This window comes from Malurus melanocephalus, unplaced genomic scaffold, assembly GCF_030028575.1.
Source record: "Malurus melanocephalus ecotype Western Australia unplaced genomic scaffold, MMel_1.1 scaffold_1, whole genome shotgun sequence".
NCBI lineage: Eukaryota > Metazoa > Chordata > Aves > Passeriformes > Maluridae > Malurus > Malurus melanocephalus.
The window spans coordinates 3909620-3923563 of NW_026623233.1; the positions used below are offsets into that span (position 1 = coordinate 3909620).

The window sequence follows — 13944 nt, forward strand, 5'->3', positions numbered from 1 at the left end:
GGAGAGGAGAGGAGAGGAGAGGAGAGGAGAGGAGAGGAGAGGAGAGGAGAGGAGATTTACATGACATTAAGAAAATTTAAGGGTGTTTTATTAGAGGTATCTACCAGTTAAGGGAACTCAGCTGAAGATTCACTTATTTGCATTGATGTATCTTTTGAAGTTGTGATTAAACCTTATTCCTAAACCACATCCCCCTACTTCACYGAATTTCCATCTTGAACATCTTGTGTTAATCACTTCTTAAAGTTGGCAACATCATTTATCTCTTCTTTAGAAAATGCTGCTTCTTCTTGATGATGAAAATGAGCAAAATCACACTGGAATAAAGAAGGCATAAACTTGATGGACAGAAATAGAAAAAAAAATACAGAAAACATTCCTGTGTAACTGAAATTAAACTTTCTGCTGAAATCAGGTTACTGACTTCTTAACTATTTGATGCACRTTTATTCTAATTAATTTCAATTATGCAAAACTAAATGTAAATTAAGATTGAAACATGGATAAAGGAACTCTGTTCTTCTGTGATCACAAGGCTTGATTTTGTCCAAGGTGATTAGTAGTTGTAGACAACTCACTAAAAATTGCATATCATCRAAACTATCAGTTACATTGGATAGGCTTCATAATATGACACTCCTTAAATAGATTAACATGCTTTGAATTTCCTAATGAATGTTGACAAGTACATGCCACTTTTGTTAAGGCAATTAATAATGCATGAGATTGGAGAGTCTGCTGCTTCAACTCTGAACTTTTCATTTTTTCACTATTTTATGTTCCAGAAAGATTGACACACTAAAATCTTTAGAAATTTCTTTGTCTCATTTTTTTTTGAGGATTCCTTGCTAATTTCTCTATTGTGTTATTCTGTGAATTAAAAATTGCTAGAAACAGAAACAAGAAATGTGGATCACAGCCCATTTTGACAATTATCTGTACAAAGGACATCTTCATCATTCTTTGGATATATTGTTTCTTGGATAGATTGTATCTTGCTACACTGTCTGAGAAAGCCAGTGCCAATTATTAATTTAAAAGTGCAGGAAAATATATGCTGATAGTATTCATGCAAAAAGAAAACAGAACTGTGTGCTGTAGGTCTGAGACTGATATTTTGCTAATGCCAAATTACTTCTGCTTTGGATAAAACTGTACTTCAGATTTTGGTGCAGCTCATGTAGATAGTATGMGGCTTTTTTAATGAGCTTACCCAGCTGCTGGTTTGCAGTTGAACCTTGTAAGCACAAAACTGAACAAGGATTAATTTATGCTGCTAAGTGATGTTAGTCTATTCCTTTCGAAGCTACATTTTAAGAGGCTTTAGAGTTTTATTTGGTAGTAGTAGCAATTAGCTGCATTAGGATTTTATTTGGCATTATATTTGACATGTTATTTGTCAGTACTTAGGATCATGATATTACATTGTAGTGGAGGTTGGTAAAGAGCAGAGCTACAGTGAGGAGGAGAAATGAGAATGCAGAATTATTGTCTTAGTGATTCATACCAAAACAAACTTACATGTCCCTAAGCACAAATGTGGTTTAAACAGAATTAGAAACATGTGTATATATTACATTTTCAGTCTGGGATCATAGYATTTATTCCAAGAAATCTGAATTGGTTTCTATTAATGTCTTTCATTAAAAAAAAAAAATAAAAAAAAAATCAGCAAATAAGATACTTGTCCAAACATAAAATTATTTTGAATGTAGGTGAAGTAAAGAATAATTTCATCCTTACAGGCAGTCATGATGGTTTTTTTATGATATRTCCTATCTTCCCCAACATTTACTTTGTCTGTCTAAGTATTTGGTATATTGTAACATTGACCAAAACAGTCTGGTGAAATCACACATAAGTATTTATTTCATTTTATTCAGGGAAKAAGAATAGACTTACTATAAAATCTTCTGGCAATGCTGGAGGATATCCCTTGTCCCAGATTTCCAACAATTTCAAAACCACTTCTGGATTGCTTCTTCCTCTACAATTAGCTTTGAGAATTTCTCTTTCAGCAAAACTGGAGGGGGAAAGTAATGCATTTCATTTCATTGCTTACAATTAACACAAATATAACACACCTCTGGAAACCTTCAGAGTCATCTACATCTCTGCATTAAATTTATGTATGAAAAGTAGGCATTTAGGGAGACTTCACCAATTATAGGGTTCATGGCTGTATAAGTCAAACAGATCTTTTCATGAAATCACAAAATATTTTGGTTTCGAGGACACCTTAGTTAAAGATATCTAGTTCYAAACCTCCTGCCATGGGCAGGGACCCCTTCCASTACACCAGGGTGCTCAAAGCCCCATCCAACCYGGCCTTGAACACTGYCAGGGATGGRGCRTCMACAACTTCTCTGGGCAACCTGYKYCAGTGTCTCACCATCCTMATGGTAAGAACTTCAACATCCATTTTAAACCTGTCCTGTTTTAGTTTAAAGCCATTTCAACTTTTCCTGTCACTACACTACTACTGGTAAAAGGTCACTCTCCAGCTTCTTGTGACCCACTCRAGGTACTGGAAGRCTGCTCAAAGGTCTGCACAGAGCATTCTCCAGGCTCAACAGCATCAACTCCCACTCTGTCTTCATTGGAGAGCTGYTCCAGCCCTTTATCATCTCTGTGGCCCTTCTCCGGATCCACCCCAACATGTCCATGTCCTACATACATAAAGGGGTCCCAGAGCTGGACTCAGCACTGCAGGTTGGGTGTCACTAGAGAAGAGCAGAGGGGAAGATTCCACACCCTCACCCTGCTGACCACKCTGCTTTGGATGCAGCCCAGGACATGGCTGGCTTTCTTGGCTGCAAGCACACGTTGATTGCTCATGTTGAGCTTCTTGCCAACCAACACTCCCAAATCATTTTATCAGGGCTGCTTTCAATCTGTTTTCCACCTGTATTTGTGCTTGAGATTGCCCCAACCCACATGCAGGACCTTGCACTTGGTCTTGTTGAACTTCATAAGATTTTCACCTCTCAAGCCTGTCCAGGTCCCTCTGGATGCCACCCCTTCTCTCCAGYGTGTTGACCTCACCACACAGCTTGCTCTATTGGCAAAATTGCTGAGGGTCCACTCAACCCCAGGCATGGACTCAAGTCCATGATGCCAAGAAAGGTGTTAAACAGAGCTGCTCTGAGCACCAGGACCTGAGGAACATCACTCCTTACCATTGACTCCTTGAGTGCAACCATCCAGCCAATTCCTGGTCTGCAAAGTGATCCACCTATTAAATCCACAACCCTCCAGTCTGGAGACCAGGATGTTGKGYGGGACAGTGTCAAATGTACTGATGTAACCCTGCCCTAGGTGGCCACCAAATTTGTCAGATGGGATTTGCCCTTAGTGAAGCCAAGTCAGCTGTCACCAATCACCTCCTTCTTTTCCGTATGCCGTGGCATAGTTTCCTGGGGGATCTGCTCCAYGAACTTGCTAGGCACAAAGGTGAGGCTGGGTGACCTGTAGCTTCCTGTGTCTTCCTTTTTACCCTTTTTAAAATGGGGGTTATGTTCYCCCTTTTCCAGTCAGTGGAAACTTCACCAGACTGCCAYAACTTCTCAAATATACTTCAAGCACACACCAATATACAATATACATCYAAGTATAAGCAGAGCTGATGCACTTTTTTTTATAGCTTTCTGTGGTTACTTGACAAATTCGTGYATTTCATGCCTGAATCCACTTTTCCCAGATTTTAGTTTATTTGCTTTTCTTTCAACATCATTTTGTGTCTGTGGAACCATAAGCCAATGTGATGGTAGTTAATGCCGGGCTTAGCTCGTTACTCCATGTGAAAAATGCTTCTTTCACCTCTCATTTAAATATCTTTGTCCACTTGTTTAAACAATGGAATCTAACAGCTATAGTGCTGCTTCTTGTGACCCGTATAAAAAATACATTTTATGGCTGGATAGTAGCTGACCATGATCGTCCTTGGATGTATTCCCTCAGAAAGCTTTTCATTGTTCTGTWAGTTTTTTATTCTTTTTTATCCAGCACATTCTACATCATGATCTTTATGGTAAACAGTATCCTAGTAACAGAAGTAATTGGCTGTAGAGCTCAGAAAAAAAAAWATTAACTTGSATTRCATTTTCAACAAAAAKCAAGGCTGGAGGCAAGCTTACAAATATCTGATGGACATAGCCCAAAATTAWGGAACAGGAAAGGTTGGAACACTTGGCAATTAAAACATGCAGAACCCTTTTGRTTTAGAGTAAATTAAAGATATTGATAGTAAGAGCATTACTTTATCTGTGTATCTTSTTCAGAACAGTCTCAATCAGCAAAATTCCTGAACACAGTGGAACGATGAAGACAGCTAAATTGCAAGCCTGTTTAAATGCCCTGCTGAACCAGGATCTTTCTGCTTGTGTTCTTACTAGACAGGGGTTTAGTCATGTGATAATACAGAATATTAGGACATAAAATCCMTTAAGGTGCTGCAACTAGTTTTATACCTGATATAATGCAGTGTAAACATTTTTAACTTAAGAAACAAGCTACAAAAAAAATGCTTAGCAGATGGAGCCCTAAAATACTTTTTCATGCATAATTCAGTGCAGTTTATATGTTTGCTTGGCTGAAAAGTACTTCTGAAGATACAGGAAGATGGAAAATATATCATAYGCATATAACAATGTAAATGTTTTAACACTTAAACATTCATTACAGTAGATGTTGAAAGTTCTATTTTAAATGTCATGCCTTTTTTTCCCTGAAGTTCAGCAGTATTCTTCAAGTGAAGTCCTTTTAAAATAAACATAATCAATGTTAAAACAAAATGTAGATTGGAAAAGATCTTAAATTACTGTTAGGAAAACTATTCTAATTGAAATATCTCACCATAATAAAATAATTAAAGTGGCATAAAATGGTTAATTTGATCTTACAATCAAATTGCCTGACCTCTATAATGACACTTTTTTTTAAATACTTCCAATTCAATATTTCTTCTCTTACTTGCAAAGCATGGTAGACACAAAAACGACTGAAGAACCATGCAAATAAACTGCAAGGAAGCAAACAAGTAAGCAAAGACATTTAGCCACTAAAAAAAGTGCTTTCAGTGAAAAATAGACATTTAGTTGCAAAATTCTGGCTATGATGATCCATTGTAAACTTCATATATGCCTCCCTACTTGAAAAATATTTCAAAGATCCAGGAGAAAGAAGTAGGATTCCACTCCCTAAAAACAAATGGCTTGGGAATTTATGCTGTTTAAACTGTATCTTGTGTCTTTTCTATTTCATTTATCTATGGAAAAGAAAAAAAAAAAAGAAAGAGAACATTATTAGGCATGACTAATAGAATTTTCACATAGCCATACAAGCTAGGACAGTTTTTTCTGTCCTAGGTAGAAATGGAGGCAAACTGAGCACTAGACATCTTCATCATTTAACTTAAATAAAATAAATCTCAGACCTAGAACTATATTTCTACCTACAGTGGTTTCCAAATTCTTCTTCAGCCAGGGAATACATCCTCCCTATGTCATCTAAGGACTTTGATCCTACTTTCAGAGCACTACTGGCAGTRCAAGAATGAGGTTCTTTCTGCACAAGCACAGTATTTCTGAGCCTGGGATCAAAGAAGACAGTTAATACTTTCAAGCTTTCCCTCCTTGACATTTTTCTAGATGGGACATGCAGTTAAAACAAAGCCCTCCTAAGCATCTGGCTGGTGTGAGAAGAGGGTGGGCAAGGAGAAGTACGCTGCACTTTCTGCCTTTTCTGTACAAGTTTTGCCACTCTGAAGCAAAGACTGGTGCACTCACCGGGTCAGGCACTGAGTAACGGCGACACAAAGTGACTTCACAGGCATAAGGGATGTCGCCCTCTTCTCCAGAGGCACTCTGTGTACCTCATGCGATTAAAAACACTTAATCAGTCTTGAAGTTTCATAACAAAGCTGTCATCACAGCCCAGGTGAATGTCCTTACCGCTAGGGAATTTTACCTCTTCGTAGTTCTCTGGATTTAAAATTTTTTACTACGCAGTGGCACAGTTTCAATCAGAAGATGAAGAGTTATTTTTTTCATTCCCAGCCTGTACAATTTCCTAGATCTTGATTTCTTCTTTCACCTTCTTGAACAACATTCTTGCCTCCTCTAAACTGACTTGTAGATGTATGCTCTGAACTTTATAGCCTTTTATATTACAGTCTTTTATAAAACCCAATAAATTTTAAATTAGGCACCATGTGGGGTTGCCAATGCCAATTTGATCCACAGACTCTGTACCTTCTTCCCTAGCMGAGCAAGGCCAGCCAGTACAGAATGAGCCTTTGGCTGGGGCCCATAGCCAGTACCTTAAGAGGAAAACATGTCCAGGCATGTACATATGTAAACATATTCTAAGTCCCCTAAAAGGTTTCCTTATTCAGCCTCTTTCCTGACTATGTATTTCTTTGGCTTTGTCAGTCTGGTGTACCTACACAGGCTCACTTCAGGAAAGCTGAAGGCTCAGTGCCCTGAGAATCAATTAGACATGTTGAAGCCAGTTTCTGTTAGAGMGTTAATGGCTTACAAGCCCTTCATTGGCAGACATTTACTGGTAGCAACATTTCACTGAATAGCAAAACATTCTGCTCCAGTTTGCATTGGTTTCAAGACATAAGAGGGACTTTGGCTTAATCAGACACAATTCCTCAAGAGGCACCTACAAAACTGCTGCATTTTTATGGGTTTATCTRAAATAGTTTTGTGGATACAAACTGTTTCTTTGTGTGAAAAGAGTTTGTTAAGCTATTAGACCAAGGCCATCATCCATTAAGATCTGGACCCTGACTTAATCTGTGACGTCAGGGCTCTGGATTTTAACTGACAATCACCTTGATTAATTTATGGTGTAACAACTTTTCATGCAAAGGGTTTATATTTTCATAACACAATCTTAGGTAAATCGGTCAAGCCCAAATTTTTAAAGTGAAATTACATTTCCCAGAATGGGTTTGGAGAGCAAAAGAAAAAAACACAGGAGATAGATGAAGCCAGGCACAGGTTTATATGTGAAGATGGAGACTCTCTACACAGCCTGGTAGTGAGTGCTCAGAAACTGAATGTTGGCAGCATTCATTCAGTCCACATTACTGCTGGAGCTCCAGCATTCATCATTGCCATTAATCCAGAAAGGGCAGAGGGCTTGGATCCTGGGGTTGGCCTCTATGGCCTATGGTGACTGAATTTTCTTGAAAGATAATCAGAGGGTGTGATTCAGTAGCATAAATCTTAGCATCAGAGGGGATTTTCCTTTGTTTTTTGGCAAAAATGGAGAAAAAGGACAGGCTATGAAGCAGCTCCTTTTRCAGACCAATATGCGTTTTAAAAGCTTGGTCAGTGATGACACATCTCTAAAGTATTGTGTTTTTCATGGGTATCAGACAGGGAATTGTTAGGATCTAAAATTCTTATTCTAACAATCTCCCTGAAGTTTAARCAGCTACCAGGAGAGCGAAATTAATCAGTTACTTCCCAAGGCATTGCACATGGGCAAAGCAAAGTTGACACTTACAAACCAATCAGCACATTTTCCTAAATCTGAGTATTTTGCCTGCTTGGCAGCAGGAGTTATAACACAAAAGAGAACAAAAAGGGAAAAAAAATTGAAATAAATTCTAACACATAGTACAAACTTCAGGCATTCTTTTTATCAGTAACAGAACAGGTAAACTGTTCTTAAAGTTTGAAGATTTTTTCTTCATAACTTTGTTTTTCATTTGTGAGCAGTGAAGACCATATTAAACCAAAGCTATTCTTCTGCAGCCCAACTTGAGTCCATAAGGCTTTTGAGAAGCTATGTATCAAATCTTTTGTAATAAATATTCTTACCCAAAGCAACTTCATATCAAATTCTCTTTAAAATAAKCATCACAATGAAGAGCTCTGCCTTATAATTTAAACTATTTCACAGTATTTTTCACATAAATCAGGTTTAATAAAATATTACCTGCATAAAAAGGCTTTATYATTGGATAACGGTAGAATAAATCATGTTGGAAGGCTTTTTTCCTAACTGAGCTGACCCCCACATGCTGAATCTGTTATCTTCAAATATATCTTTATTTTCCAAAGAAAGTACCTGCAATGCCATTCTTTTACCCATAAGTCTAACATTAATCTACATAAGGAACCTAGCATGATTTATATTAAAGGAATGTTTTTCAGCATTCAAGAGATGCTGTATAAGCATTGCAAAGCCTGCRATTCACATATCCCAGGTTCTGCAATATTTCCTAACCTTGTCAGTGCAATTAGAGATGCGCAGATGATCAAGCCAGTCTTTATCTCACTAACCACTATAGCACAAACTCCAGTGGGAGTCTCCAATTCAGCCTCTTTCCATATGTATACATATAAGAAACCTTCAGTTGTTGTATTTTCTGTTGGCACAAGCTCATTTTTTTCARTACCAAAGCTCACAGGTTAAAGCTATTGGGGCAGGGGGGTCTTAAGAATAATTTGCAATATCTTTTGTTTGCTGTACAGGTGAAGCTTTAGGTAGATTCTTACTAGTTTTGATGTAAATAAAAGCTACCAAAAAATGCAAAATGTTCTGAAAAAGCCATATGATCTGCCAGGGTGTTTCCAGAACTCTGAATTATTTTCAGTTTTAGCAGTCTATGAACTGGGAGTCTCTAGAGCCTGGCTCAGGTCTTCTGGCCCTCCAGGGAAAAAAGTGTGAGACTGTGGCTGTCTTAGACTCAGAGTGTCAGACTAAGATCTGTCACCTCATGTCTGATGATTCAGGAGCAGTCTGCTTGGTATTACAATTCAGAGGTGAGGGGTCCTGCATCCTGTGGGTTCCAAACTAATTTCCACCACACAGCCTGACACAGAAGGACACTGTTGCAGAACACAGTTCAGCCAGCTGTAGAGGGGACCTCATTCCTCCTGGWTACAGCAGTCCCTGACAGAGGAACYTGCAATTTCACAGAATCACAGAATATTCTGAATTGGAAAGGATGCAGAAGGATTATCAAGTCCAACTCTTAWGGGAATGGCCCATAGGGGGTTTGAATCCAGAAGCCCGATGTTATTAGTGCTGCTCTCCAACCAATTTAACCAACTGAGCTAATCTCAGGGTCAAWTTGCAGCTCTCTATCTTCACGTTGGAGATGATAACCCCCAGTCACTGTTTGCCTCCTGATGGTTCCCAGTGCAGAGTTTGCCTAAGCCTTTCCTCCTGCCCACGTGGCTGGCCATGCTGGTTGTGGGGTATTCGGGCAGGGTGGCTGCCTCCTGCTCCTCAGAGCGTATTTTGGATGCTGCACAAGCAATGCCAGAAGAAAGGGAAATGACAAAGAAAATTTAGAGATGTRTTCTGTGCCTTAAGCACAGAAATATGTCCTATGTAAGTAAAAACATGGTATTTATGTAAGGCAAAACCATAAATTAAAACAATTTTTAATATACATACTCTAGTAGAACTTATGATTTTTGTAGCTACGCTTGGAYTCTTTTTCTTTTTCCATTTGATCCTATATCAAGTGAAATTTTTTACATTTCCCACATATCTGAACACCCAGATCTCACATTCCGACAATGTGAAATAAACTCTTGCTGTAAAGTGATGATTGTCACTGAGCTGTGAAGTATAAGGACCAGATTCTCTTAGTTCTCTGCAAACTTTCAGATGGATTTAAGTGCACTGACACCTTTCTCCAAAGCTCCTATTTCCCTTTTTCTTTTTGTTTTTTAATTTTTAATTCTTTTGACCATAATTTGAGACAAGTCAGGACATCTCTATTTTTAAGAGTCAAAAACCTGTGACATGCAGTYCCTGAGGGAAAAAATTCACATAGTGTCCTGACTGCCAAAAAAGAGAATAAATATAATTACAAAAATGTGATTTATAACTTATTCTGAATCCCATGCGTGTATCTTTTTTAGCCATCTATTTTCTCTCCTTCAGATCACAATGCCCTAAACAGTACACWCAGAACCCACCTGCAAACCTCAGGTTAAGGGCGTGACAAACCCCATCATATAGGGGGACCTTCTACATCCTACTTTTCCAGTTTTTAAATTGCAACTTCAATAAAGAAGGTGCCTTATTGACCAGAAAGTGAACCTTTACCAGCTTACCACTTTCAGCATTTTTTGCTCTTTCAGTATTCCCAACAGTTAGAGAAATTCTGTTATCCTTCTCTGAGGAGAAGAACTGAGCAAAAGAGTTAAATGACTTGCTCCAGGCTGTACAGAGACTCTGTCACAAATTAGGATATGATACTGTTAAATAATCCTGTAGAGGAATGCACTTCCCCCTGAAGCTTAACTCCCAGTTTAGACTGACATATCCTACAAACAGGCACCATGCYACAGTTCCAGTGCTCATTAAATGATAGACTGAAAGTCAGTTCCCAAGCGTCAGAGCAGCACATTCTCCTTGAGCCTTCCTTGTTAGTAAGTTGTGAATCACATACATGCCATCAATAACCTGTTGTGAAAAACAAAAACTTTTCCTTGTTAGATCAGGCAGTGCCATTACACAAAAGGTACATTGCTCTTCACATTTTATTTTGCAGATAAACAARACTGCTTTAACTACCCTGATCTGACATGCCATCTCCACAATAGAAGGTACAGTACTGCAAGGTATAATACATTTGCAATACAGGGAAGGTTTATTTTAGGCATTAAATTAAATGGTATTAATACAGAGTATGAAAAATACTGCCTTGTTCTTACAGAATCATTCTTGAAGGAACAGCTATAAAAATTATTTCAGATTTTATTTCTTATGCCAAAGTATTAAATGTACTTTGCTGTACTAAATTATATTTCGGGAATGATGAAGCTTTTGCCACAAACAAGAAATAGTTTTTATTATTCGAGGTGTCTCGGGTATGTTTTAATTACTTATATTTCATAATATAAAAGTTAATTCTTGCTAGACCTTAAATAAGCAGGAGGTTAGCTGAGTCAAGGAGCCCTAGAAGTCAAATTTTTTGACAGAACACTTTGCATTTTCTGATTGATTAGGGAAAAATAGCTGTTGCAGTCAATATGATGAGCAAACAGAAGGACTGAGTGGCAAAGGAATAGATAGRAAAGTATTTCAGGAGTGTGGACATTTTAAAAAAGGAGGTTAGAAAGATGGCATCAAAAACCAAGGAGTGTGTGAAAGAAAACTCATATTCAGGCAAGAAGAAATCAGAACAGTAGAAAAGWCATCATTTTTGATACCTCGATCAAGCAGTACAGAACTGTTGTGCCTAGCAGAACAAAGAATTCTTGCACCTGCAGAAAGAAAGGAAAAGAAACAATAGCAGCACAACATCTTCCTGATGAAATGTAGTAGATGTGGATGTCCTTGAGAATATGAATTGAGATCTCTGTAAAGGTCACAGCCCAGAAACTGTGGAAACAAAGTAGATCCAACGACACCAAACCCCTTGTCGGGGTTGGCACTGCATATCCAACACACCACATATTTTTTGCCATATTCTACAGGAGGAATATTAGTTTGAAAAGCTTTTGTGTAGGCTGTGGCAGAGCTGTGGGAGCTGGAAAGAGCATCTGTCCCCACCGTGGTGCACAGTCACTCTGGCCACAGCCTGGGCTGCCCTCGGGCTGCAGGGAGAGACACACCGGCACCAGTGCCATGTCCCAAGGGGTTCTAGGGCCACAAGGTGAGGACCAAAAATTTGGGATGTATGGATCCTGCCATGACAGAGGGCCGCCACTCTCACAGAAGAATATCTGTATTCAAATGAGAGGCGTCTTTCTTTATGCAGTACATTCAGAGATAAAGAGTGGTCACGGGACTTTGCCACCTACAGAGATTTTGCAGAGGACACACTTAAGATCATGAACACAATGCGAAATATCAAAAATATGACTTCAAGGAAAAAGTACATTTCCCAGGGCAAGCTTCTGGATATTGTGGAGAACAAAATTTTGAATGAAACTGCCACACAAAAATCAAATAAAGCCWAGGTTTTACAGACAGAGAAATACACCATATATCACAATATAWTTTTACAAGACAGGCTTCAATACCTCATAAGAACCAGGTCACAACCTTAATATTGCCTGACTGAAGCTACTGCATTACTATCATCACAGATCTCTTTTGCCCCAAACTGGTTTTAATACATTGTAATGTGAGAATTAACTGCTGCTTCCTGATAAGGAGCAAGTCACCTTCTATTATCAGGCATCAAATCATTTTAGTATTTTGCTGATATCTTCTTTTCATCGACAATRTGCCAAAGAAAACAGTTTGTCTGCCTGTAGAATGGAAAGAAAATGTTCCTGAATAAGATGGAGATAAAAACAGATACAAAAATTAGCCCTGGAGGACAGTAGATTTCCCAAGACCTTGCTACGAACTCAGAGACAGTTATATTTGGCTTTAAGTACTCAAGCACAAGTTTATTTTCAGAAAATGACAGATCCTATTCAGAGAGCTTAAAAGATGGCAACAGTATTTAAAGGAAGACMAAATTTTATTTATTTGTGATTACATTCATCAATGGAAGCATAGGTATGGCAAATAGATTGTGAAAGATATATTTGTAGTATCATGTGAATTTTGAATTTAATTATCAAGTATGGACCGAACCTTTTATTTTATCAATTGGACTCTGGACATAAGGGTGTGCTTATATCAAGGATTGAAGCATTTATGAGGTACACACTTAGTTTGTGCATATATAAATAAATATATATATATACAAATATATATATCTACAGAGACTTACAATACTCACTCAAGCACACAAGTGGTGCACTTGAAGTGGTGTCCTATTGAAACAAAGGCTGCTGCCATGCAATAGGACAGCGCAGATGCTGAGGAGCGTCATTTTAATATGGACACAAGGTCCTCCACTACAKAGCTCTGTGCATTTTTATGGCACATTCAAAGACTGTTGGCAATCTGTCAATTTTTTCATATCTTTCATGATTGTTGATAGAGATTTGTGGCAAAAGTGCACTTAACCTATCTATCAATTACTAAATGACTGTCGCAGGAGGAGCTCTCCACTATTATCCCTCTATTTTTAATTACTCACAGCTATGTTCTACTAATGGATAACACTTAAAGAAAAGGACAGGAGAGTGTGCATTTAGTTGTTGTGATTGACAGAAACTACAGGTAAATTCTTTGCTGTGTAAGAAAAAAGCTGAAGCTGAAGGTCTGGCAAATTATCTCCCTCAGAAAAAGCCTAGAAGCCTACCCACGTGTAAATCAGGATGGCAACATGTTCTTCATGATGTGTGATAGTGACAGAAAAGGTGTGTCTTGCCCTCCTTCTCTTGGCATGTTTTCTTGACTGAAATCCTCTTCGATTGCAATATGTATTTGAAGGCTGGTCCTTGTCTAACACAACAAAACCTTCTGAAGGCTTGCACCACAAATTCATGTCAGACACCCACACTCTCCCACTCCAGTTTTTGAAAGGGAATTCTTGTTTATCCTGAATGCACCTCCAGTGGACTCGCTCCTGACTCAGAGTCACAAGAGCAAGACTGAAGGAGAGAGGAGCAGCAGAGCTGGAGCCATGGTTTCCAGAGAAGGTTGTTCCACGACAGCTGGTTAGGAACAGCTTGCAGGGACCTGGTGTGGTTGTCTACTGCCTGCTGTACCACCCTGAGGATTTCATGGAAACSGCTCTCAGTTTCTGGAGTCAGTGGGAATTTCTCTTCGGGGTCTCTGGACAGATCGAAGAGCAGGGGAGGATCGTGTCGTGTGATGAACCCTCCATGGCAAAAGCAAACGTGAGAATCAAAGCAACCATTGGAGTCCTCTGGACTGAAATTTGGAGTAAAGAAGAAGACTTTCCAGACAGATTCACCTGCAATTTACAGCCACAAAACAAAAACTGATTAAATGACAAAATGGAAGTCTCCTGGTCTTAGGAAATGTCACCAACATGGGAAATCAGTCTTTTGGGACAAAGGCAGTACAGACACTGCACAGAAAACYGCA

At 38.6% G+C, this 13944-nt stretch overlaps 1 protein-coding gene across 7 annotated transcripts in view; it reads right to left on the minus strand.

The window, feature by feature from the left end:
* Positions 1-13: 13 nt before the first annotated feature.
* STS (steroid sulfatase) overlaps positions 14-13944 on the minus strand; it is a 105081-nt gene continuing 91150 nt past the window's right edge. For 6 of the 7 annotated variants that reach the window (XM_057389914.1, XM_057389922.1, XM_057389937.1 and 3 more), the window contains one exon: positions 12366-13810. In XM_057389914.1, coding sequence (XP_057245897.1) covers positions 13428-13810 — 383 coding nt within the window. In that variant the 3' untranslated portion in view covers positions 12366-13427. Of the gene's footprint in view, positions 318-1902; positions 2024-12365; positions 13811-13944 lie in introns of those variants that run through there. The other variant, XR_008967041.1, reaches the window with a different exon arrangement.